General features: G+C 38.2%; 3 protein-coding genes across 4 annotated transcripts in view; 1 reads left to right on the top strand and 2 right to left on the bottom strand.

Annotated features, from left to right (window-relative positions):
• lrrc1 (leucine rich repeat containing 1) overlaps nucleotides 1–4258 on the bottom strand; it is a 38935-nt gene extending 34677 nt beyond the window's left edge. Inside the window, exon 1 of the mRNA XM_047352521.1 lies at nucleotides 3536–4258. Within this exon, the coding sequence (XP_047208477.1) occupies nucleotides 3536–3694 (159 nt within the window). The 5' untranslated portion in view covers nucleotides 3695–4258. The remainder of the gene's footprint in view (nucleotides 1–3535) is intronic.
• Nucleotides 4259–5472: 1214 nt separating this feature from the next.
• Nucleotides 5473–15775, bottom strand: eloal (elongin A, like). Of its 2 annotated transcripts, XM_047351031.1 has the most exons (12): nucleotides 15640–15758; nucleotides 14577–14609; nucleotides 13849–13905; nucleotides 13643–13755; nucleotides 12646–13543; nucleotides 12455–12557; nucleotides 12217–12384; nucleotides 12047–12144; nucleotides 7561–7741; nucleotides 6351–6465; nucleotides 5851–5963; nucleotides 5473–5704 (listed from the first exon to the last, which is right to left on the bottom strand). In XM_047351031.1, exons 1-12 carry the CDS (start codon nucleotides 15715–15717, stop codon nucleotides 5643–5645), a joined length of 2019 nt encoding a protein of 672 aa, XP_047206987.1. In that variant the 5' UTR covers nucleotides 15718–15758; the 3' UTR covers nucleotides 5473–5642. The 2 variants fall into 2 exon arrangements, with proteins under 2 accessions (XP_047206987.1, XP_047206988.1); XM_047351032.1 differs by lacking the exon at nucleotides 14577–14609 and having other exon boundaries at nucleotides 15640–15775.
• A 2828-nt stretch (nucleotides 15776–18603) lies between these two features.
• klhl31 (kelch-like family member 31) lies at nucleotides 18604–21352 on the top strand. Its single transcript, XM_047350884.1, has 2 exons — nucleotides 18604–19787; nucleotides 19867–21352. Exons 1-2 carry the CDS (start codon nucleotides 18619–18621, stop codon nucleotides 20597–20599), a joined length of 1902 nt encoding a protein of 633 aa, XP_047206840.1. The 5' UTR covers nucleotides 18604–18618; the 3' UTR covers nucleotides 20600–21352.
• The last annotated feature ends 1356 nt before the right edge of the window (nucleotides 21353–22708 follow it).

Below are 22708 nucleotides of genomic sequence, written 5' to 3'. Positions count from 1 at the left end.
CCCAATGTCAATAATATATTTGACCTATCAGAGGGATCATCCCATACATTTCTGCATTTGATCTACAGTGTTGCCAGAGTCATGATGACAAAAAATATAAGACGTCAAATAATCATTGCATTACTCTACAATAAACTTTCATTTCTACCGATTAATCCCTATAAGGAATAAACCAAATTAATAAAAAAATAACCCAAAATATTTTTTAAGATTTATCCATGCCAACATATTTGAATTATTTTTGTTCAACTAAGAGTCTAAACTCTTGTTATACTGAGTCATTAAAGAAATCTCAAACTGACTACTCAGGTTGCTCTTAACTAAGAACTACTGAATCTATCTGCTCCAGCTGAACGTGCCTCATCTTGTTTTACTGCAAACACACATTTTCTGCCATTAAAACTCCCTGGTTTATGTTTTTATCTGCCTGGTGGGGGGAATGATTGACCGAGAGCAGTGTCATGGCTCCTTTGCATCAATCCTGATACATTAATTAAGTTATCGGCAAGTCGACTGAACCACCTTTGTGGTAAATATGATGTGGCCGCGAAGCAAATTCAGAGGTTTATCTGCATGGATTTTGTCAGCTTGCACTTAAGAATTTCAAAGAGCACAATAAAACTTTATCTTGTTGACATGGAAATAATCCACCCCCATTCCCTTGAGATGCTTTGAATATTTGCAAACTTAGTCCCAAAGTGACTGAATTGTCTCCCAGTCGTGTGCGTCCTGTCGCAATAAGAGTACAGCTGCTAAATACAACCTTTCGAGCACAGACGGAGAAAAACTGCTTCTCTCTGCCAAGCATCTCGTCTAATAAAGCAATATGTCTTTCCTGTATGGCTTTACTGGCCTTAATTGTCACTATTCAGGTCATTGGATTACTAAGACCTCATTAGAAAACACCAACACAATCAACTGCTTGAGTGAGATCATAAGAACAAAACTCATACTGCTGTCTTTCATTTTATTTTCTAATACCTGTTCCTGTACTTTCTTCAGCAAACAAAGCAAGAAATGTGCCAAAGCCATGAAGGAGTGTATGTAAACTGAGTACATAATGCTACCAGGACAAACTGATCATCCTTCACTCATGTCAATGCAGGAAAAAAAAGACAAAACAGTTCTTCAATCCAGCTAAGAGTCCCACCTGAAACACAATGCCTGCCGTTATGAGCTCAGGAGAGTTTCTCAAGGGGACTAAGCCTCATTTCATATTTCGTCCACCTGTCCGGAACAGCTGTGAATCCAATAAATTAGTAACCGTGCTTGTTTGCTTTTGAAGGCTACAATGAGAATCCAAACGCGACAAGACGATTTGTGTCTCAAAGAGTTGAACAGACGATGTTTTCGACAACTAAAACTGTTTTCCTAAAAAGATCACGAAAACAAATGTAGCAACAAAAGAAAGAGGAAGGTAGGAAAAGCAAGAGAAACTGTACATATAAGGTTACAAACGCTGACATCAAGACTTTTTAAAAATCCTGATGCATATAAGAGCAGACTTGTGGAAGCCAACTTTTCAAAGAAAAGTATTTCGCTACTTGACAGTTGTTCTTTGTGGTTTCCGCAAAACTAAACTAGAATCCCTGTGACTCAGAGCTTCTATCGTTAGGTAATTTGGAAAGCGTGTGCCTGTAGACAATTATTACCATCCCAATGTCATGGTAGGAAGAAAATACATATTTTGCTTTGCCGCAGTGTTCCATTCAACTAAAATAAAACAAATCTGTACGTATTTCTTCTAAAGACCTAATGATCTGAGGCAGTAAAGTAAAGGTATTGAGTTGATGGTTGAGTAAAACACTTGATCCTTTTTGAAGGTACAAAATGTTTAAGTCATAAAGCAAGGACCCACACCAGTCATAACTCGTTACGATTCAGTTGTCACAGCCATAACAAAATTTCATAACAGTTGCAGAAATCCTTTTAATTTAGAACTGGATTAAGAATTTCACCTCCTTCGCCACTTTGTACTTTAGTGGTTTTGGTCTTTACGTACCTGACTTTTGGGGGGCATGACAATGCATCCTGTTATACCCACCATGGAAAAATTTCACACCTGCTCTGACTACTGATGAATGAAACTAATTTTCTAGAATTTCCTCACATTCTACTGTAAGGAAAATGTGATTATGTGGGTCTGGTAAATATCTATAAGCAGACAGTGCCTCAGCACTGTTTTGGTTTAATCATGGGTAGTAATCTGTAATATTTTGTAAAAGTGAACTGGTCAGTACTAGGATCAGAACACAAACAATGGAAATAATGCGACATAAAGTTTACTGAATAAAAATTATGTGAGATTTGAGCGTTTTTATGATTATTTATATCTTTAATTATTAAAATGTTTGAATAACACATAAAAAAACCAGATTGAATGGTTGGGTACGTGGGTATGAAGTACCTTGTTCTAAACGAAAGTAGCAATGGACAAAATGGCAACGTAAGGGTAAAAAAATTGTAGTATGATTTAGACTTGTGTGCAGGTATGCAAGAAGCAAAAATAAAGTTTGGCAAACTGGAACCAGTAGTAGAAAACACTATCGTGTCGGCACTTGTTCATTTGAGGTGCTGACACAAACACCTTTAAGAAAAAGTATGCTGGAAATGTACGTTCAGATTTTAGAGTTAGACAAAGCAATAGGTGATATTTCAACACTTCGTAGGAAGCAAAAAATAGAAGTACTGCTGAAAAATGGAAGGTAATTTACTAGGTTTTTATTTATACCTGTTGGTCACACCTGGTCAATCCCATGTCTATGGTTAAATATAAACTAGACACAGGCTAGTATAAGATTCTTGCAACACATAAATAACCTTGAGTCAAACTAGTATGGTTTTACAATACTCACAGTAAAATATAAAAGGATCCTTACAGGATTCCTTTAATTGAAATTGTAGGAATGATATAAAGGAATATATTAGTGGTTTTTATTAAGTAACTGGTACCTGTAACGAGCCTAATTTAAACTGTGGTTCCCTTAAAGTCTACAGTCTTGACTAAAATATCTACAGTACTGGTGTTTATCTTAATAGTGCATCTAGAATAACATAAAGCTTAGAAATTACAGTAACAGTTATCAGTTATATTGTGACTTAAATTTATCAGGGGGGGGGTTTTCAGGAAGTGAAACAATCCTCTCTGCATTCAGCCACGGATTTTTATCATAAACATCCTCATTTAGGATAATGGTTTAAACACCACAGTTTCATTTATTCATATCAGACAGAAAGTCCGGGCTCTGCTGTCGGTATGACACACCTGGGACTCTTTGTCTCTTCCTGTTTCATATTTCCAGTTAACCTGTGATGGGTGGAGGTAGTTCAGGGGGAAAGTTCCCACCTCCACCGGGGCTGCATTGCTGACCTTGCGTAATTATTGTACCCGTGTCCCAGCGCAGTCTCACGGGATGCTCTGCCTCTGAATCACTATGCCCGCTGGGACACATTTCTAATCAATGGAAACGCGCCATTTTACCATACGTCTGAACCTGGCATTTAAATGGGCGAGAGAAAACCCCTTTCTGCTTACCTTGGGCAAATCCCGGAGTTGGTTGGCATCCAGCAACAGCTCCTCTAAACTCCGAGCGTAGCGGTAAATCTCGTCGGGAACATAAGTCAGAGAGCAGTGGCGTTTATCGACCGTCTCGACGTGACGGTTGCACCGCCACAGGGGGATGCAGTTAAACATCACGTAGGGGGGAAAGAGAGGGGGATAAATCCCGTATCCGTGCGATAAACAAACTGCTGGTAGGAAAGAAAAAGGAGGGGGGATGCAACAGTTTGCTACGGCGGGACAGTCCTGAAGCTCGATTGACCGCCGCAGCAGAAGCGGAAGGCGAAACTCGCCGTGAAGTAAACACCGAAACTCCGGCTGTGAACGAGTCGTTACCGAGCTGGCGTTCAGGAAAATCAACTCTCCGTCGTTGGCTCACTTTGTAGTTCGTAGTTTGGCACCTGTGTTTTCTACCCCTCGACCTCTGCCGCTTAAAAAAAAAAAAAAAAAACTACTTTCGGTGTAAAAACAACGGGTTACATCTCCGAGTTGCAGACGGCGGCATTCTGTAGGTATGTTGTGTTTTTTTCCCGGAGTTAATTTCCTCTCCCGTTCAGTTTCTGACCCGGAACATTCACTCCCTCATTCCAAGCCTGCGTCATCGCACCGTGCTGCTCCTCCCTCCGGTCCCTCCTCTGGTTAGTTCTGTCCCGCACAGGACCGCCATGATGGCCCACAAGCTCAGAGAGGGCGCATATGCAGCCCATAAAACTGAGGCCTAATTCACCCTCATATGTTATTCACGTCTCTCCAGAGGCGACTGGAGACTCTGTTGCCCTAAATTGATATTCAATTTCAGTGTCTGGCTATTTATTTTTTACAAAGTAATTTATCATTAAAATGTTTGTTCAGAATGTCTATAGTCTCTGATTATTTTAGCATGTCTTTTTTAGAATGATTAGTTTTTCTTTAATATTTAGTCTTAATTCAATCTTTCAATAATTTATTTTCAAAATAAATGTCATTTTTATTTTCAGAATGTCTTTCTTTGCTTTTGTCTATTTATTATCATCCAAAGTCGTCAATAGGTTTTTTTTAAATAATTCAATTAGTAACAGACACTGCAAAATTCATTGTTTCCACTCATTTAGTCTGTTTTATCTCATCCCTACAGGAATTGTCTTTTTTTACTCTAACGTCACCTCACGCAGACCTCGGAATCATCCAATAATAAAAAAAAAGGGACCGTAGAAATCAACTAGTTTTATATCAGAGGAAAGAAAAAATTTAACATCATAAATGTTTGTCTCTTGTCATGAGCAGCCATGCTGTTGCAAAAAACACAACTTGTTCCCATTTTTAGTTGTGTTTATGAAAAATGCCAAGAGCAAGAGTTTGACAAGCTTAACATTTTATTTTTGCAAAGGGGCTGCAACAAGCTACTTATTTATTTTAACAGAAAACCTATGTTTAAATAGTTGGGGGGAAATTTACACATGTTAAAAACAGTAGTTGTGCCACTTTGACGACATATTAACACTTTAATTGAAAATATGCATATTCTCTTAATTGCCAAACGGTGTCCATGAATGAAAAGATAGAGCATTTTATGGCCCTAAATCAGCAGACTTCCCACAGCCTACAAACCATCACAATGAGTAAGTTACAGAATTCCACCTTTTGATTTTGTCATAATGTGACAATAAAATGGCATATCACCTCAGAATAATACATTTAATGGGCAGATGTATGACAAGTCTATTACTGATAATTCACTGAAAAATTGGCTTTTGGAAACGACCCGTTTTTCCACTTAGTGTAGCACTGAGAAACACATTCAGAAAATTAGACATTTTTTTAGAAAACAAAATTTGGGGAAACAAATCCTCTAGGGGGAGCCACATCCCATTTAACCGGCCTTGTGGACTGACCTTGTTTTAGTTTGAAACCCTAAAGACAAAACATTAAACAGGTTCAATTTGCAGACTTCATTCTCAATTTAATAGCGTTGAGAGCAAACAGAAAAGAATGGCAATCGCCTTAATTTCAGTATGTCATATTAAAGAGACCCAATATAGTTAGAAGTTATTGATAAAGGTAAATTTTCTTCACATCTGCAACTTGAAAATAGAAGCGTCAGAGTTCATCTGCGTCCCAACTGCTTCTTAAATGCCTTTAAGGACTTTGCCATCATTGGAGCGACTTCTGTGAAAACAACAAAAGGAAGGCATTACTGAGCAGGGACTCTGCATTATTTAATAGTATACTTCTCTATGCATTTGCTTGTCTGGCTGCATTATAAAGTAACATAAAACTCCTCTAAGAAGTTTCAGTAAAGACACTGAACTCACTTGTTTTTTTGCGAGGGTCTTGGTTGTTGTTTCCGGCAGAGCTACTGCTGCTACTACTGGACCTGTTGGGCTCATTACAACTGGATCTCAATGGGTTCTCCTGGTATTTAACACTGGAAGCATGCAAAAATAGATTGGTTTACATGATTCATAGAAATATTTTAAAAGAAAATAAAGAGTTAGGGGTTAAAGCAGTAGTAGAGAACTAAGGACCCAAAGCTGCCTCCAAAAAGAACAAACCAGTTTGTCTGGTACAAACTGGCACTCAAAAAGCATTTCCATCACTATTACCACACAAGTCTCTGACATGTTATGACCCTTCCAAGCTGCTGTTCTGTGCTTTTATGTGGAACAGCCATCAGAAAAGCTCCTGTACAGTGGTCTTTGAATATAGTTTATAAAATAAAAAGAAATTGGACTCAACATCCAAAATAGACAAATGAATCACAAGTAAACATTTAAAAAACAGTTTAAGATTGCATTATATAGGTGGCATCCACCTGCCCTTGAGCTGCTGCGGCTGCTGCACAGCAGTTCCATGAATTTCCTGCTGAATTCGCACATTTCTTGGTGGCTTAGCAACCGTGTGAATAAATGCCATCTTCACTTGCCGTCCTAAAAGGGGCAAAAACAGGGCATCATGACTAAAAAGCTTTATTTTCCCACAAAAACAGAATAAAGATGTTATGTTATGTTATCTGACTGTTGCTAAAAATTGTGTTTATAGGATAAATGATTTATTGTGGGCAGGTTTTAATTTGTAATCTGGATGAAAAAACTGTCTTTCACAAAATGTTGCGACAATTTAAACTGTTTATGTGAAACACTTCTGATTTAGATAAATAAAAAGCTTTTGTGGTTTTTTTGGCCACTGTAAAGCAAGTAAAAGGCTAAAACAATCTTTTTAGTTGGAGTAGCATAATTTTACTCATACATTTAGAAACAAATAAGTTTATTAAGTCAGTGGGTCAAATATACTCTGTTAAGACATGACCGTTTTTAACAAAATCCCCGGTGCTACAATTAATGTCGAATATTTCCTAAAAAAACAATGTAACACAAGGATGTTTAAATTTATACTTCACTGCAGACTGTCTTGGATAGTAATCAATGTCTTCCTGCTTCCCTGGGCCATAAATATGACTTGGCACAGAGGCCCATTACTCGATCTCAAGACTAAAATGGGAGAGAGCATGTCATGTCATTCAAGTCAGGCAGATGTGTTAGGGAATGGTTTGAAGAAAAGCTTCTCAACTAAACTTGCTTAACTCTACACTGAGAACAATATTAAGGTCTAAAAACTAGAACTATGACAAAAATAAGTTCAAAAGAACAGCGGTACATTTTGTGTGCAAAATCATCCTTTTAATTAAAATACACATTTATTTAAGGCTTTTTTATTTTACCATAAAAAAACAGCCTCTAAAATAACACTGATAATGTTATAAAATGTTTTTATGATTTTGAAATCAACATTGTTACCACCTAAAGGTGCACAGAAGTATAACACTGTTTCTCACTGGACTGCCAGAGATTGTGTAGATGGCAAAGGAAAAATATGTGTTTAAAAACATCCAAAGTAGTGCAGCAAAGGCTGGACACATCTTTACCTGTGGCAGAGGGCACTATAGCTTCCAACATTGCAACTGAAAGACTATCTCTTTAAAACAAAAAGCTATACATTTTTGAAATTCAGAGCAGAGCACCCACCCTTTGGCTTCTTAGAGTGTGCTGAGACAATAGTTTTTGTCAGTCTTTTGAGCTTCCTTTCCCTCTCCTCAGACAGTCTGATATACATCTCTTTCCATGACTCATATTCCTGAAGTTTGCAGTCTTTGAAATCCCTCTGGCAGTGTTTTCCCCATAAATGGTCTGTCGCTCCGATGTAGATCTGCAAAAAAGAAGTAAACTTAAATTACTCAAACATTTGAGAACTTAGCATATGGTGAAATGTAGGTAAGTTGAACATAAAGGAATTTCAGGATAAATGAAACAACCCAAGTGAGAATTGCAAGCAAACATGTAATGCATGGATAAGGGATAAGCAGGTTGGCTCATGTATAGTCACATTTTTTCACTATAAGACAGCAGTCCAAGAATGAATGCGGGTGGATTTGTAACGGCAGGTTGAATGATTATCTTAGAAAAAGCTACACTTCTGTAATTTAAACAACTTGACAAAAAAGAAAAATGGTATGTAGCTATTGCTTGTCAGCATACAGACTCTAAAGCAGAGTAGAACTTCCCTACCAGAACAAAAGTCAGATAAAAGTATCATATGTAGGCAGTAAGTAAGCAGGCAAAATAGTAGTGTGTGAAAGAAAGTGTGGGACTAAGCTCTGATTTAATCCACCCCCGCCATATGTTGTGCTCATGGGAGTCAGTAAAATAATCTGTAATAATTGATTAATGGAAATTTAATCAGCAACAATGCACATGTTTGTGCAAGTGAGCCTATTGAGGAAAGTCAAGTTCAGAGTTTTACTAAATCTAAATTATGTATTCTCAAAATTTCTACAAGGAGAATGATCAGAACAAACTTCAGACCGGTCTATTTGAATGTTGGTTTGTTCTGACAACTGTTTGAACTGCTCCAGATTTGCTTTCCCCCTCTCAGTTCTGGCCCAATGCGACACTTAGTGGTTGTTTAAGGCCATTACATTATCCTGAGGAAGTATTTGATGACACGATACCTACAAAGCTTACAAACAGTTGATAACTAATGTGCTCTCAAAAGAATAGTAGTTAAACAAAAATACAATGTCAATACATTTTATATCTTTATATATATATATCTTTATATATCTTTATATATATATATATATATATAAAAATATATATAAATATATATATATATATATATATATATATATATATATATATATATATATAAAAATATATATAAATATATATATATATATATATATATATATAACAGTATTTTAACTTAAAATCTGTCCAAATGGCAACACAAAATTGTAATTGTATATTTTCTGCAATTGTCAGAGGCAGCTCAGCAGCTGAACCACTATCTGAAATTTTGAGCTAAGCATGATTGCATGGATAAAATGGATATCTATCAAACTGGTAAATTTGACAATTACAACAGTAGAACCTATGAGTTTTAAATGGAATGAAGGTAATTTAATGAGAATGATTCCAAATTATATAAATTCCAAGGTTGACATACTTAAGAAAATGTCTTAAACTCTGCAAACAGACATGTTTGACAACAAAATTTAAAAGTTGTTTTTTTCCAAAAAAAACAAACAAACAAATGCTTAACAACAAATAAAATCAACATTTATAAAATGTTAATGAATTTTGAGGGCTTTGTGTGAGTACACAAACGTTTCCAAGGATGCCATGTTTTGAAGAGCTGCAATGATTTTCTTCATGCTACTCCCAATAGTTTGATCCCATTTCTGTCACATTTGTGCTCAACAGGTCTGCCCTGGTCCTGACAGTGAGACACGATACACCGCAGACACGGCACACCAAGCACCAGAGAAACCAAGGACCCTATTTTTAACTCACTGTGTTATTATCGACTGTATTTCATACAAAACCTGGACTGTTTGTGACATGGAAGCACAGATCTTGGCCACATGTTTCAACAGTGTGAATGCATGTGCATCTGGTGATTTTTGTCATTGTCCGCACTTTGTTTTTTCACAGATTTCTTACGCTTTCCCCCCCCGTGGTGAAGTTATTTTCCGCAGCCTAAGGCTGGAAGCAGTAACAACAAATGACAAATGTTGTCGTTGTTGGAGAGAGGGCAGACGGGGATAAGTGCCGGAGGAGCTGACAGGGCTGTTAGTTGAGCAGCAAACAGGACATCAACAGGTGTGCTGCTGTTTCTGTTACATTACAGCTATATTCAATCGCTTGAACAGTATTATTCAGACATTTATCCTTTAGATTCCCCCAAGTAATATTTTTTGTGGAGTTATGTTGGCTTAAAATCTTCTGGGTTTAATTATGTATCTTAAGAGTTATGTTATGAGAGAGGTAAAGGAGAATTAATGGGGTAATTTGCACTGCTAAATGTCAGCACAAAGACAATAAAGACTTTAAATAAAAGAGCTCCGACACTATAAAACACCTATAGGCTCGATGGCAGCCATAAGCTGTCCCACACACCTTCACTATAAACATTGCACTACATAATTGATCAAGTTATTATGCCACATGCGTCTGTAGAGCTCAAACTTCCCTGTAAAGTGACCAAAATCAGCTCCAAAAACAATTAAGAGAATTCTAACAAGTTTATTACAGCTTTTACAAACAAATGATCCTATAAGTAGAATGTGTCCTCAGATAGGTGTTCGATTGTATAGATTACCCGGCAGCAGTGTTTAGTTTTAATGAAGCTTATACAGGTCCTTCTCAAAAAATTAGCATATTGTGATAAAGTTCATTATTTTCCATAATGTCATGATGAAAATTTAACATTCATATATTTTAGATTCATTGCACACTAACTGAACTATTTCAGGTCTTTTATTGTCTTAATACGGATGATTTTGGCATACAGCTCATGAAAACCCAAAATTCCTTTCTCACAAAATTAGCATATCATTAAAAGGGTCTCTAAACGAGCTATGAACCTAATCATCTGAATCAACGAGTTAACTCTAAACACCTGCAAAAGATTCCTGAGGCCTTTAAAACTCCCAGCCTGGTTCATCACTCAAAACCCCAATCATGGGTAAGACTGCCGACCTGACTGCTGTCCAGAAGGCCACTATTGACACCCTCAAGCAAGAGGGTAAGACACAGAAAGAAATTTCTGAACAAATAGGCTGTTCCCAGAGTGCTGTATCAAGGCACCTCAGTGGGAAGTCTGTGGGAAGGAAAAAGTGTGGCAGAAAACGCTGCACAACGAGAAGAGGTGACCGGACCCTGAGGAAGATTGTGGAGAAGGGCCGATTCCAGACCTTGGGGGACCTGCGGAAGCAGTGGACTGAGTCTGGAGTAGAAACATCCAGAGCCACCGTGCACAGGCGTGTGCAGGAAATGGGCTACAGGTGCCGCATTCCCCAGGTCAAGCCACTTTTGAACCAGAAACAGCGGCAGAAGCGCCTGACCTGGGCTACAGAGAAGCAGCACTGGACTGTTGCTCAGTGGTCCAAAGTACTTTTTTCGGAAGAAAGCAAATTCTGCATGTCATTCGGAAATCAAGGTGCCAGAGTCTGGAGGAAGACTGGGGAGAAGGAAATGCCAAAATGCCAGAAGTCCAGTGTCAAGTACCCACAGTCAGTGATGGTCTGGGGTGCCGTGTCAGCTGCTGGTGTTGGTCCACTGTGTTTTATCAAGGGCAGGGTCAATGCAGCTAGCTATCAGGAGATTTTGGAGCACTTCATGCTTCCATCTGCTGAAAAGCTTTATGGAGATGAAGATTTCATTTTTCAGCACAACCTGGCACCTGCTCACAGTGCCAAAACCACTGGTAAATGGTTTACTGACCATGGTATCACTGTGCTCAATTGGCCTGCCAACTCTCCTGACCTGAACCCCATAGAGAATCTGTGGGATATTGTGAAGAGAACGTTGAGAGACTCGAGACCCAACACTCTGGATGAGCTAAAGGCCGCTATCGAAGCATCCTGGGGCTCCATAAGACCTCAGCAGTGCCACAGGCTGATTGCCTCCATGTCACGCCGCATTGAAGCAGTCATTTCTGCAAAAGGATTCCCGACCAAGTATTGAGTGCATAACTGTACATGATTATTTGAAGGTTGACGTTTTTTGTATTAAAAACACTTCTTTTATTGGTCGGATGAAATATGCTAATTTTGTGAGATAGGAATTTTGGGTTTTCATGAGCTGTATGCCAAAATCATCCGTATTAAGACAATAAAAGACCTGAAATATTTCAGTTAGTGTGCAATGAATCTAAAATATATGAATGTTAAATTTTCATCATTACATTATGGAAAATAATGAACTTTATCACAATATGCTAATTTTTTTAGAAGGACCTGTATGTTCTATGGCCAATAATACCCAATATAGTGTAATGTACAGGTATGCATAGTGTTGAGGTCAGGTCTTTGGATACCTAGCTACATCAATGATTTCTGCAGACCTGGAGCATCATCCACCAAGTGTCCAAGGTTTTAGAAAAAAAAAAAGTTGAGAATGGCAGTGGTGCTGCTTCCTAATAAAGTGATGACAGAGAACATCTCCTTACTGGGTTGTATTCCTCTATTCGCAGCAGCTGCTCTGGTGTACACCTCTCCAGTACTGGCTCGAGAAGTTCAAACGGGACTCCCCCAGTCTCATAAAGCACTGAAAAGAGATCCATGTGTCAAAATAATAATTCTAACAGCCTTGAAAAAGCTTTCACAGGACATTACTCACAGTTTAGATTGTTCTGAATGGTGCGGATACACTGTTGATACAAGCTCATCATAGTCGGGAGAAAAAGGGTTTTGGCGCCAGAGTACACTTGCATCTTTCTGTTCAGTCGCTGACCAGTGAAGACTGCAGACTCCTCAGAGACATCGCAAAAGTCAGGCTCCTTCTCAACTTCAATGAAGAAAATACGTCAAGAACAACTAAAAGAGATTGAAGCTGTTATTTTTTTAAAGGGCATTACCTTTCTTTTCAAAGTAGTAGTCAATGTTTGAAGGCTTTTCAAGTTCTGGCAGAGCTGCAGGTAATGGGACGTCCATCAAGCGCATTAAAGATTCCTGGGGTTTCTAGCACATTTTTAAAAATTGTTTTAGAAAACAACTACTATGGAATCCAGTTTAAGGAGAAAGTTTTAAAGATCATCATTAGATATACCTGTTCTGGGAAAGAATTGGATGACTTCCGAGGCTTTCTCCCTGGATCTTTTGAGGTTAGTTCTTTTGATCCAGTCTTGATCATCTTGGGAGCTCTCTTCACTCCTGAATGTTCTTTCTTCTTGTGCGCATTCACATCATAGTTCAAGTAAGACTCAAAAGACATGGAGGGTTTGTCCTGCTCACCGTTACTCTCTGCATCTTGGTGCCCCATTTTGGCCTTTTTGCATTTGTGTTTTAAAAATTTCTTACTTTCAGGATCTGGATGGTATTTTAAATCGCCATGCTTTTCATAGTCTGTCTGTTTCCTTTTTCTGTTTTGAGCCTCTGAGCTCCTCGACATCCCCAAAGGTCTATCGTCTTTGGTACCTTTTAATGTTTTTAAATGCGTGTCACGGGATGTAAAAAGCTCTGTGTCTTTTATTGAGGATTCTTCTGATGGCTTTGATTTTGCGTTTGAGTCTCGTTCTCTATCAAAGGTGTCTTTCAACTTTTCCCTGGATTCAGATTTGGATTTTTTATGAGTACCCTCAAAGGATTTACTTCCAAGCATAGTATCGCTGTTTTGTTTCCTGAGCTTGGACACATTGTTGTCCATTTTGTCCTCTTGGAGTTCAGCTTTGCTTTTTGAAATGTTCTTTGTAAAGTTTGTTTTGCTTTCTTCTTTATGCTTTTTATAAGTCTTGTCCACATGTAGTTTTCTTTTCTGCTCTTCCAATTGTTCTTTTTTACTCTTTACTCTAAGGGCCTGCTCATCTAAAGCGTCCTGATCCTCAAGATTAGATGTTGGACAGTTATTGTTATCGTCATTCGGCAAACTTCCATTATCAGAACCGCTTTGGTCATCCTCTTTGTTTTGAACAGAAACACTGGCCAGCCATGCTGCATCATCACCTTGGCTGTGTGAAGTGACAATTTAAGATTAGGACAAATAAACACACATTAAATTCAAGCATAATCAAGCAGATTTTACAATAAATAAAAAATTATTAAATCACCTTGTGGATTCCTTAGGGACCAGTTTCTTCCAACCTTTAACAAGCGACTTGGCAAATTCTCCTGCTTGTTTGTGTCTCCGCAGGGAATTAACTGTTTTGCCAATTCCAGTTTCCTATTGGGAATTTTAAACCTTATTAGTGCATACATTGAAACTTGTAAAAGAATTGTATTGCTACAAAATTTGTTCTTTTCAATACAGACTTACAGAAAGAATATCTAATGTGATATCTAGATCCTTCAGTTTCTGCAAAATTTTCATAACCTAAAAAGAAAAATAGGTGACATATTAGGTGAGTGCATGTTTTAGTAAGTGGATTTTCTCATCCAAAATAAGTAAGAAAATTCATTTTAAAACAAAAGAGCAGACTGAAGTGAAATCCCATTTCATTTTATGTGTAAATATGTTTACAATTTTAGATGATTATGCGGTTTTTTTTTTTCTGGTAAATTTTTTAAGTCATATTGTGAGCCACTCAATCGCACCATTTATGAGAAATGACATCACGGGGTGAAGCAAATTATTTGCTAGGGTAAACCAAGGTGTGGAGGGTGTCAAGATATGACAAAAAAATTTCCATTTTTCTGTTTTTATTACTTTAAAAAGATTTTAAAAAAGTCAAACTACATTTCTGCAAAGCTTTCAACCACAATAAAAATATGCCTTGTGGTTGTTTGATTTTTCTTTTATTATAAACGAAAGCCCTTTATAATAAAAGAAAAATCAAACAACCACTTGATTAATTTTTCCATCACTAGTTTGTGATGAGAAAATCCAAAAATTTCTATTGAACATTTCTGTTTCTTTTTATAATAAAAACAGGAAATTACCACAAATGCGAAACGAAAAATTGGGCCATTTTCTCATATTCTGACACCCTCAAAATCTACACTTGAACTAGCAAAGTATAAAATTCACTCTGTGATGTCACCTACCATAAGTATCGACTCCTTGGGATGAGGGATGACCTTTTTCCAACATTGGGTTCACATGCGATAAAGAAAATAACGTTTTAGAAATACTTATCAATGTCTAAACTCAGAATGTTCTGTATTCGTTTATTTTGTGTTCTTGAATATCTACATCAAAAGAAAATTAAGCCATATTTAAATTTCTACAGCTCATTTTCTTTCTGGTTTCAAATAAAAAATATCCAATTACTGTATACCAATACATGCAAGGACCACAGTAGCAGGTTATTGCTGGCAATGCTTTTTAAGAGACTAACGGTTTAAAATGTATTTTTATCCATAATCCCTGCAACAGGTAGATAACTGAACTACAGTGGGGAAAGAAACAGTTGATGCACCAAATAAGGTAGTGCTGGTTTGGGATCACCACGTTTGCTGACTGTGCATTTAGAGCAGAAGCTATGTATGGATACTCAGACACCCGCCAGTCAAGCTCCCTAAACTATAAATGGTTACTGGGTCCTGAGCAATGTCTTTAAAACTAATACAACTACAGCCATTTTATGTCTGCATTTAAAATGCTTCCGGTGAAAATCGGTGCAAATGCGTCTTTAAATGCAGCGCTACAATTGCCTGCACAACGCCCCCACTTTCACCCATGATGGACAACAGCCAAAAGTTGGGCAGATGGGTGAGTTGCCAATTTTAACATGAGGCTCTCCCATATAAACAAACCGACACACTCTCAGCACATTTGAAGGCTTGAGAATGTTCTCAACTTCTACAACCATAGCCCAGTAAAGATAAACAGAACTGAGTTTTAGCCACTTCCTGTAAGAGTCACTCAGCCCCAATTTATTTATTTATTTATTTTTTAATATGGGAAACATAATAGCAAAGTAGGTGGTTATGGACTCTTCCAGCAAATTAGAATAATTGGAGGTTTTAATTAATTAAACAAAAATAGATGGTTGGATCAGCTGCTTAAAAAAACTAACTGAATAGTAACTTTTTTTTTTTTTTTTTTCCTGCTCATGTTTTGTTGGTTTTATGTGCGACCTTAAATAAATAAAGAAATGAAATCTACCGTAACAGGCTCTGCTGCGTCTGACAGCAGATGCTTGAACCGCATGACTTTCTTCACCACATCTGAGCTCCTGGCCATCACGGTGGTTCACGTGCAACCACCTGCGCACACCGGGCAGCGCGCGCCCGTTGATGACAGAATTATAATGGGCGGGGCCGATGGCGGGCAACCAGTGTCAGAGAAAATGCAAGACCCACTCAGAATAACACATTAGACCCAACATGCTTTGTGTGGAAACAGTTCTTCGGTACCATGGCCTCGTCGTGAGAGGATTTTCCTATATTTCATATCAAATGGAAACAAACTTTCTAATAAAGGGGTCATGTAGACAAGAACAGGCACCCCAACAATCTTATTATAAATTAAATCAAGCTAGATTAAATTGAGCTGATCTAAAAATATTATTTTCTTGTTGACACTATTGTTATAAATGAGTTCATTTAAATGCAGTGCTACAATTAATTCACAGTGTTTAGGATGATGTCCATCAACCCTTTGCAACCATGACAGCTTCAATTCTTTTGAGAATGCTTTTTACAAGGTTTAGGAGTGTGTTTAAAGAAATCCATCCCCATTCTTAGAGAGATGCATTTGTGAGGTCAGACACTGATGTTGGATGAAAAGTTCAATCAGGCTGAGGTCAAGACTCTGTAAAGGCCAAGTTCCACTATACCAAAAGTGCTCCTCCACATCACTTTCGTGACCGACTAATTTTGCTTTCCCAACTATGTGGGATAGCTTAGTTTTGTGTTTGATGAAGATTAAGCTGTACAAGTGGACAAGTCTGAAGAGACTGTGATGCCACTATAATCTAAGGCTGTTATTTGTTTAATATATTATTCATCCATCCATCCATCCATCCATCCATCCATCAATCTAAATCTCAAAATTGTAAAACAACCCTGCTATACACCACATGCAAATAACAAAAAATTATACAGAGATTTAAATTCTTACTCTGAAAATGTACTTTGCATGAGAATGCGAGGAAGTAAAGAGCATATTGTCTGGAGTGACGAGCAAACTCCTGTGTGGATTCTGTCACCTAGATTATTAATATGCACTACTGGTCAAACGTTTTCTTTACTTTCATGACTATTTACATTGTACGTAGATTCTGACTAAAGGCATCAAAATTGTGATTGGGCACATATGGAGTTATGTAGCAAACAAAAAACAATAAAAGAACTTTAAATATGTTTTACATTTTAGATTCCTCAAAGTAGCCACCCTTTCCTTTGAATATTGAAATATGAACCTTTGGCCTCCTCAATGCACCTCTGGGAAGTTCATTCAAGACTCTTCGCAAAACTCTTCAGGTGACCTTGTTATGAAGCTCATCAAGGGGAACGCCAAGAGTACAAAGCGGTAATCAAAGCAAAGGGTGGCGATTTTGAAGAATCTAAAATGTAAAAGATGTTTAGAATTATCTCACACGTTTTTGTTTACCACGTAATTCTATGTGTGTTCATTCACAGTTTTAATGCATTCAGTGAGAATCTACCTACAATGTAAATAGTCATGAAAATAAAGAAAACCACTAAATGAGAAAGTGTCTCTAAAACATTTGACCAGTACTGTATCTCCAGGATAATGTCCAAATCTTAATAACATTGCAGGATATTGACAATAGCACCGCATTGGTTCTGACATATATATTTTTCCCCAAATTTTGAAATGATGAGGATACAAGCTAGGCTTTTCACAGTGTGTTGACATAATGAATGAAGGCTACTATTTGTTGAGCAGAATCTCTGGTCTCTGCTTGCTGCCACATGCATTGCACAGTTGTTGATTGGCACTCACTTCTCTAGAGGAGGAGTTTACACCATGTCTTTCTGTGGGGGTGAAAGCTGGTCTCTCTCTCCTGCTCCAGTAACTGGAGGCACAGGTTCCTTCTTCATCAGCCTCAACTCCATTCTCAGGTGAGTGCAACACTTTATAATGACAATAAAACTGAAAATGTGGCTTTGAAATGTGGGTGTTTTAGTGCTAAATATGTTTTATACAGCTAAGTACAGAAATACAACAAGCTTTAATTCCATTGCTTATGTGATTCAGTGAAGAGATTTTTTCCCATGTGGAGGGTCTTAACTGCAGACTTACTTAGGATAAAGCTATAATTTTTTACAGTTATTTTAGTTTGAATCTAAATTGCCAGAGGACACAAGGCCTTCTACTGAAGTCCCAAAGACTATAAAAGGAACGTCATGAGAGAGCCACCCAGCGTTGCTATTCCTGGACATGCTACTGATAAACTGCAACAGATGCATGAGGGGCATGTTCAAATACTTTGCAGAATCAACTGGTTGCACACATGTCAAGCTGTCAAAGGACTAGTTTTATCTAAATACATCTGAATTGTTCAAACATACCTAGAAGAATAACTAATTAATTGCAGAGATTTAAGAGGACATATTAGTTAGGTGTAAAGTAAAACGTGCAGAAAATAAACCCCCACAAGAAGAGGACCACCTACCTAATATTGGATAGGATGCCCTTATAGCACCTGAAACAAAGAGATTATTAATAGTTTGTATTGGCACTGGGATTGGATCAATTTGTACTAGGATTAGTTTTCACTGATGTCCTAAACACCACAATATATGCATCTTAGGGGTTTTAGGGCTAGGGGAACTTCCACTCATAACTATGCTGTCTTAAGGAGCAAATGTTTCCCCTGTAGGAAGAGGCCACTGTCACAGGAGAGTGTTGTTACTATGATGTTTTACTGGTCAGATTAACTCAGCAGAACATTGATACTTTAAAAGATAAACACATTTTTTGTCTGCAGTCATAATGTAGTTTGGAGTACAAGGAAGTAAAAGGCATTCGTTACCCTTAATTTGCTTTGTCTGCTTTAGCTGTATGATATAATGATTTCTTCATTGTTTTTGACCTCTGAAATGGTTTTCTAGTAAACTCTGACATGTATGTACATTTTTAGAAGGCTACGGGCTGTCTTCTTCTGCTACAGCCATGGCACCCAAAAAGAGCAAAGCGACCAAAAAGAGCAAAGGAGACATAAATGACATCATGGTTGAGAACAGCCCCATTAACAAGTTTAATGGACTAAACGCTCTGATTGAGGGAGGAAATGGCTTCAGTTGCATCTCAACTGAAGTGACAGATTCCGTGTACGCACCAAACCTCCTGGAGGGTTTGAGCAACATGCGACAGGAAAGTTTCCTCTGTGACCTGACCGTCACCACCAAATCAACCACATTTGACGTCCACAAGGTGGTCATGGCCTCTTGCAGCGAGTATATCAGGAACATCTTGAAGAAGGATTCGAGCCTCCAGAAGATTGACCTGAATGACCTCTCATCTGTTGGTCTAGCAACTGCAATTACATATGCATACTCAGGAAAGCTTACCTTGTCCCTTTATAGTATTGGCAGCACCATTGCTGCAGCCAGATTGCTTCAGATCAGTACCCTGGTAAAAATGTGCAGCGATTTTCTCATGCAGGAACTCAGCGTGGAAAACTGCATGTACGTGGCCAATATTGCTGATGCCTATGACCTTAAAGAAACCAAGGAAGCAGCTCAAAAGTTCATGCGGGAGAACTTCATTGAGTTTTCCGAAATGGAGCAGTTCCTGAAGCTCACATATGAGCAGATCAACGAATTTCTCTCTGATGATTCCTTACAGCTCCCCTCTGAGGTCACGGCCTTCCAGATCGCCATGAAATGGTTAGACTTTGACGAGAAAAGGCTGAAGTACGCAGCAGACCTCCTGACTCACATCCGGTTCGGGACGATCTCTGCCCAAGACCTAGTGAATCACATCCAGAGTGTGCCCAGAATGATGCAAGACCCCGAGTGCCACCGCCTCCTCGTTGATGCCATGAATTACCACTTGCTGCCATATCAGCAAAACATCCTGCAGTCGAGGAGAACAAAGATACGAGGTGGTCACAAGGTGATTCTCACAGTTGGCGGACGTCCTGCCTTGACGGAGAAATCGCTCAGCAAAGATGTTCTCTACAGAGATGAAGACAAAGTTTGGAATAAATTGACGGAAATGCCAGCAAAGAGTTTCAACCAGTGTGTGGCAGTACTGGATGGCTTCCTGTATGTAGCAGGTGGTGAGGACCAGAACGATGCGAGGAACCAGGCAAAACATGCTGTTAGCAATTTTTGCAGGTACCAGCTAATCTGTTTGATCTTACATTCTGTTACATTATTATTATTCAGTGATGACTTATTACTTTTCATTGTTCAGGTTCGACTCCCGCTTTAACACTTGGATTCACTTGAGCAACATGATTCAAAGACGCACCCACTTCAGCGTCAATACCTTCAATGGCCTCTTGTTTGCCATTGGTGGTCGAAATGCTGATGGTGTTCAGGCCTCCGTGGAGTGCTATGTACCCTCCTCTAATCAGTGGCAGATGAAAGCTGCCATGGAGGTGCCGCGCTGCTGTCATGCCAGCTCCACTATTGATGGTAAGATCCTTGTATCGGGAGGCTACATCAACAACGCCTACTCCAGGGCTGTGTGTGCTTATGACCCCTCCACCGACACCTGGCAGGACAAGAGCAGTCTGAGCACCCCCAGAGGATGGCACTGTGCTGCTACCATTAGAGATCGAGCCTACGTGATTGGCGGCAGCCAGCTCGGAGGACGAGGAGAGCGAGTTGACGTTCTCGTTGTTGAATCTTACAACCCGCACAGTGGCCAGTGGAGCTACTGTGCGCCCCTTCATATTGGGGTCAGTACGGCTGGCATTTCCATTTTGAACAACAAGATCTATCTCCTCGGGGGCTGGAATGAGGGTGAGAAGAAATACAAGAAATGTATTCAGGTTTACAACCCTGACCTCAATGAATGGACTGAAGATGACGAGTTGCCAGAAGCTACAGTTGGCATTTCATGCTGTGTCGTCACGATACCAACAATGAAAACACGAGAATCCAGAGCTAGTTCAGTTTCATCTGCACCAGTCAGTATATAGAGGTGCAGATCTCTGATATAGTTCAGTCTACACATCTTCACTTCTTCTGTTGCATTCTTGGTACCAAATGGACATCAGGTTTCTTTATTTAAGATTAGGATACGTGTAAGGTTTACCACATTTTTAGAAACTATTTCATAATTGCTACACTTAGCAATGTTTTTGCAAAATATTCTTTTTAAATTATACAAATAACATATAATAACAAATTTATTAAGGGGCCAATTCAAGCCATTATGCTTTAGCAAATATGAAAAAACTCAGACATTTTTAATCTAACCACTCCATGTGTTGAAAGAAATATAAAAGCAATAATGTTGACCTAGGTTATGCTGCCTTCGTTACTGTGACCTTTACATACTGTACTTGAATAGAATAAAAAGCTGACGCTGGAATAAGTATGATGACACCTACCAGGAGTAGGTGCTTGTGATCAGTGCTTCAGCATACAATCAACCAACAGGTTCTTTATATGATCTCAGCTGCAGCATACAGTACTCCTATGCTGTATTTATTTTATTTTCTAATCCCTACTGGTATAATTGAAGCAGGTTCTGTGCTAAAAATAGCTGACGGCTGAATGAGTTCAAATGAGACAGAGGTACATTTATTTTGTAGAAAATACAGAGAAAAAATCCAAGATAGCAACAATGTTCAGAGCCTGAGCTTGTCCAGAAGATCATGAATTTCCTGACTGCTCATGTCTTTCTGTTTTATGTTTGCTTTTAAATTAAAGTGATGACTTGTAATCTCCTATGAGAACTGTCTTTTATTGCAAAGTTACATTTTTATGATCTTCTGACTAGTTTTATATTTTATGGGTGTCTAAGTATTCAATGTCTTGATAGACAAGAGATTACAATATGGTCGAGAAAAAAAATAAACAATTGCTTACTAAAGAATATTTGCATTGACTAATTCTCTTTTCTTTTTAAGTATTAAAAAGTCAAAAGTATTACTTTCAACATGTTTACAGCTGTGTTTGCAGAGCAGCTGGAACAAAAAGAAGCTTCGAGCATTCTCTGATGAGGTACACATTTGTGAATCGATGCCTGTAATTATACTGTATTATTCTAAAAGAGAAAAGAATTTTATTTTTTATGTTATTTTACACACATGTACAGAGACGGCTTATTTTTAGTGAATTCAGATTGTTTAGAAATTTTTAGGAACTCGACACAACTTGGGTAGCAGCTATTCATTTTTTGTCTAATCTTTGAGTAACTGCAAAATGAAGAACATAATGTACAACTCTGAGTATTGTCTTCACGAGACTGTATTCCAACAACAACAGAGTGTTTCAATCCAATGCTTCTTTAGATCTGCTGTAACACATAACCACAATAGAGGGTCCTTCCTGCCCAGAGCTATTTATTTTGATTCTTTGAAAAAACTTACATAGTTTAAGTTACTGCGATGTTTAGTTTCCCCATAGGGTTGTATGGGAAGGTATTTTTAATGTTAATTTGAATTTGAAATATAATGATGAATTTCAACTCCTAAACGAGGAAGTGGTCACTCATACCATGTAAGAATATGATAACATGACAGAACATGAGGTATATAGATGCAAAAAAGCATCACTTATCCACAACACAGCTTTTATTTAGTGGCCATTGATGTCTATCAGTTCAATCTCATTAGAGCACAGTTTTAGCCTGGGTAACCAGAGCATGCTTACACACCCACTACTGTATCTTCTGACTCTTAAAGCTTTCAGCAGAATAAAATCATAACAATGCTTGTTCATGCCAATGCCTTTAAAGTTGTGCTTTTTATCTGGATGTTTTTAAAAGTTACTCTTAGTCGAAAATGAGCTGCACAATACTATCCACCCAGAGACACTCATTACTGAACGCCTCTTACAAACTGGCCAGCGGAAACAAACATGCTGCTGCTTTACATAATCTTTGACTGGAGATGGAATGTGATATGAGCTGTACAGGTGTGGCATGTATGTCAAGGGCCTCTGTTCCTCTACCATGTCCATAGTGTTGTTTTGACATATTTCATGTTGTGCTCGAGCTTATTGAAAAAAATGTTTGGTGGGATATTCCTGTGTTATCTTCACTTGCCCAGAACTATAGTCATAATAAGAAAATAACTTAG

Source organism: Girardinichthys multiradiatus, chromosome 22 (assembly GCF_021462225.1).
Source record: "Girardinichthys multiradiatus isolate DD_20200921_A chromosome 22, DD_fGirMul_XY1, whole genome shotgun sequence".
Classification (NCBI taxonomy): domain Eukaryota; kingdom Metazoa; phylum Chordata; class Actinopteri; order Cyprinodontiformes; family Goodeidae; genus Girardinichthys; species Girardinichthys multiradiatus.
Note: the sequence above shows the minus strand (reverse complement) of the source record. Positions and strands in the feature narration are given on the sequence as shown.

What these genes read in the sequence shown, in the direction of transcription:
- klhl31 (XM_047350884.1), top strand. Translation starts at nt 18,619, where the DNA reads ATGGCACCCAAAAAGAGCAAAGCGACCAAAAAGAGCAAAGGAGACATA. An exon ending in GCTGTTAGCAATTTTTGCAG is followed by an intron (nt 19,788 to 19,866) that starts GTACCAGCTAAT and finishes TTCATTGTTCAG; the next exon opens with GTTCGACTCCCGCTTTAACA.
- eloal (XM_047351031.1), bottom strand. Translation starts at nt 15,717, where the DNA reads ATGGCCAGGAGCTCAGATGTGGTGAAGAAAGTCATGCGGTTCAAGCAT. An exon ending in GTCCCTAAGGAATCCACAAG is followed by an intron (nt 13,544 to 13,642) that starts GTGATTTAATAA and finishes CACTTCACACAG; the next exon opens with CCAAGGTGATGATGCAGCAT. An exon ending in AGACCCTCGCAAAAAAACAA is followed by an intron (nt 5,705 to 5,850) that starts GTGAGTTCAGTG and finishes TTGTTTTCACAG; the next exon opens with AAGTCGCTCCAATGATGGCA.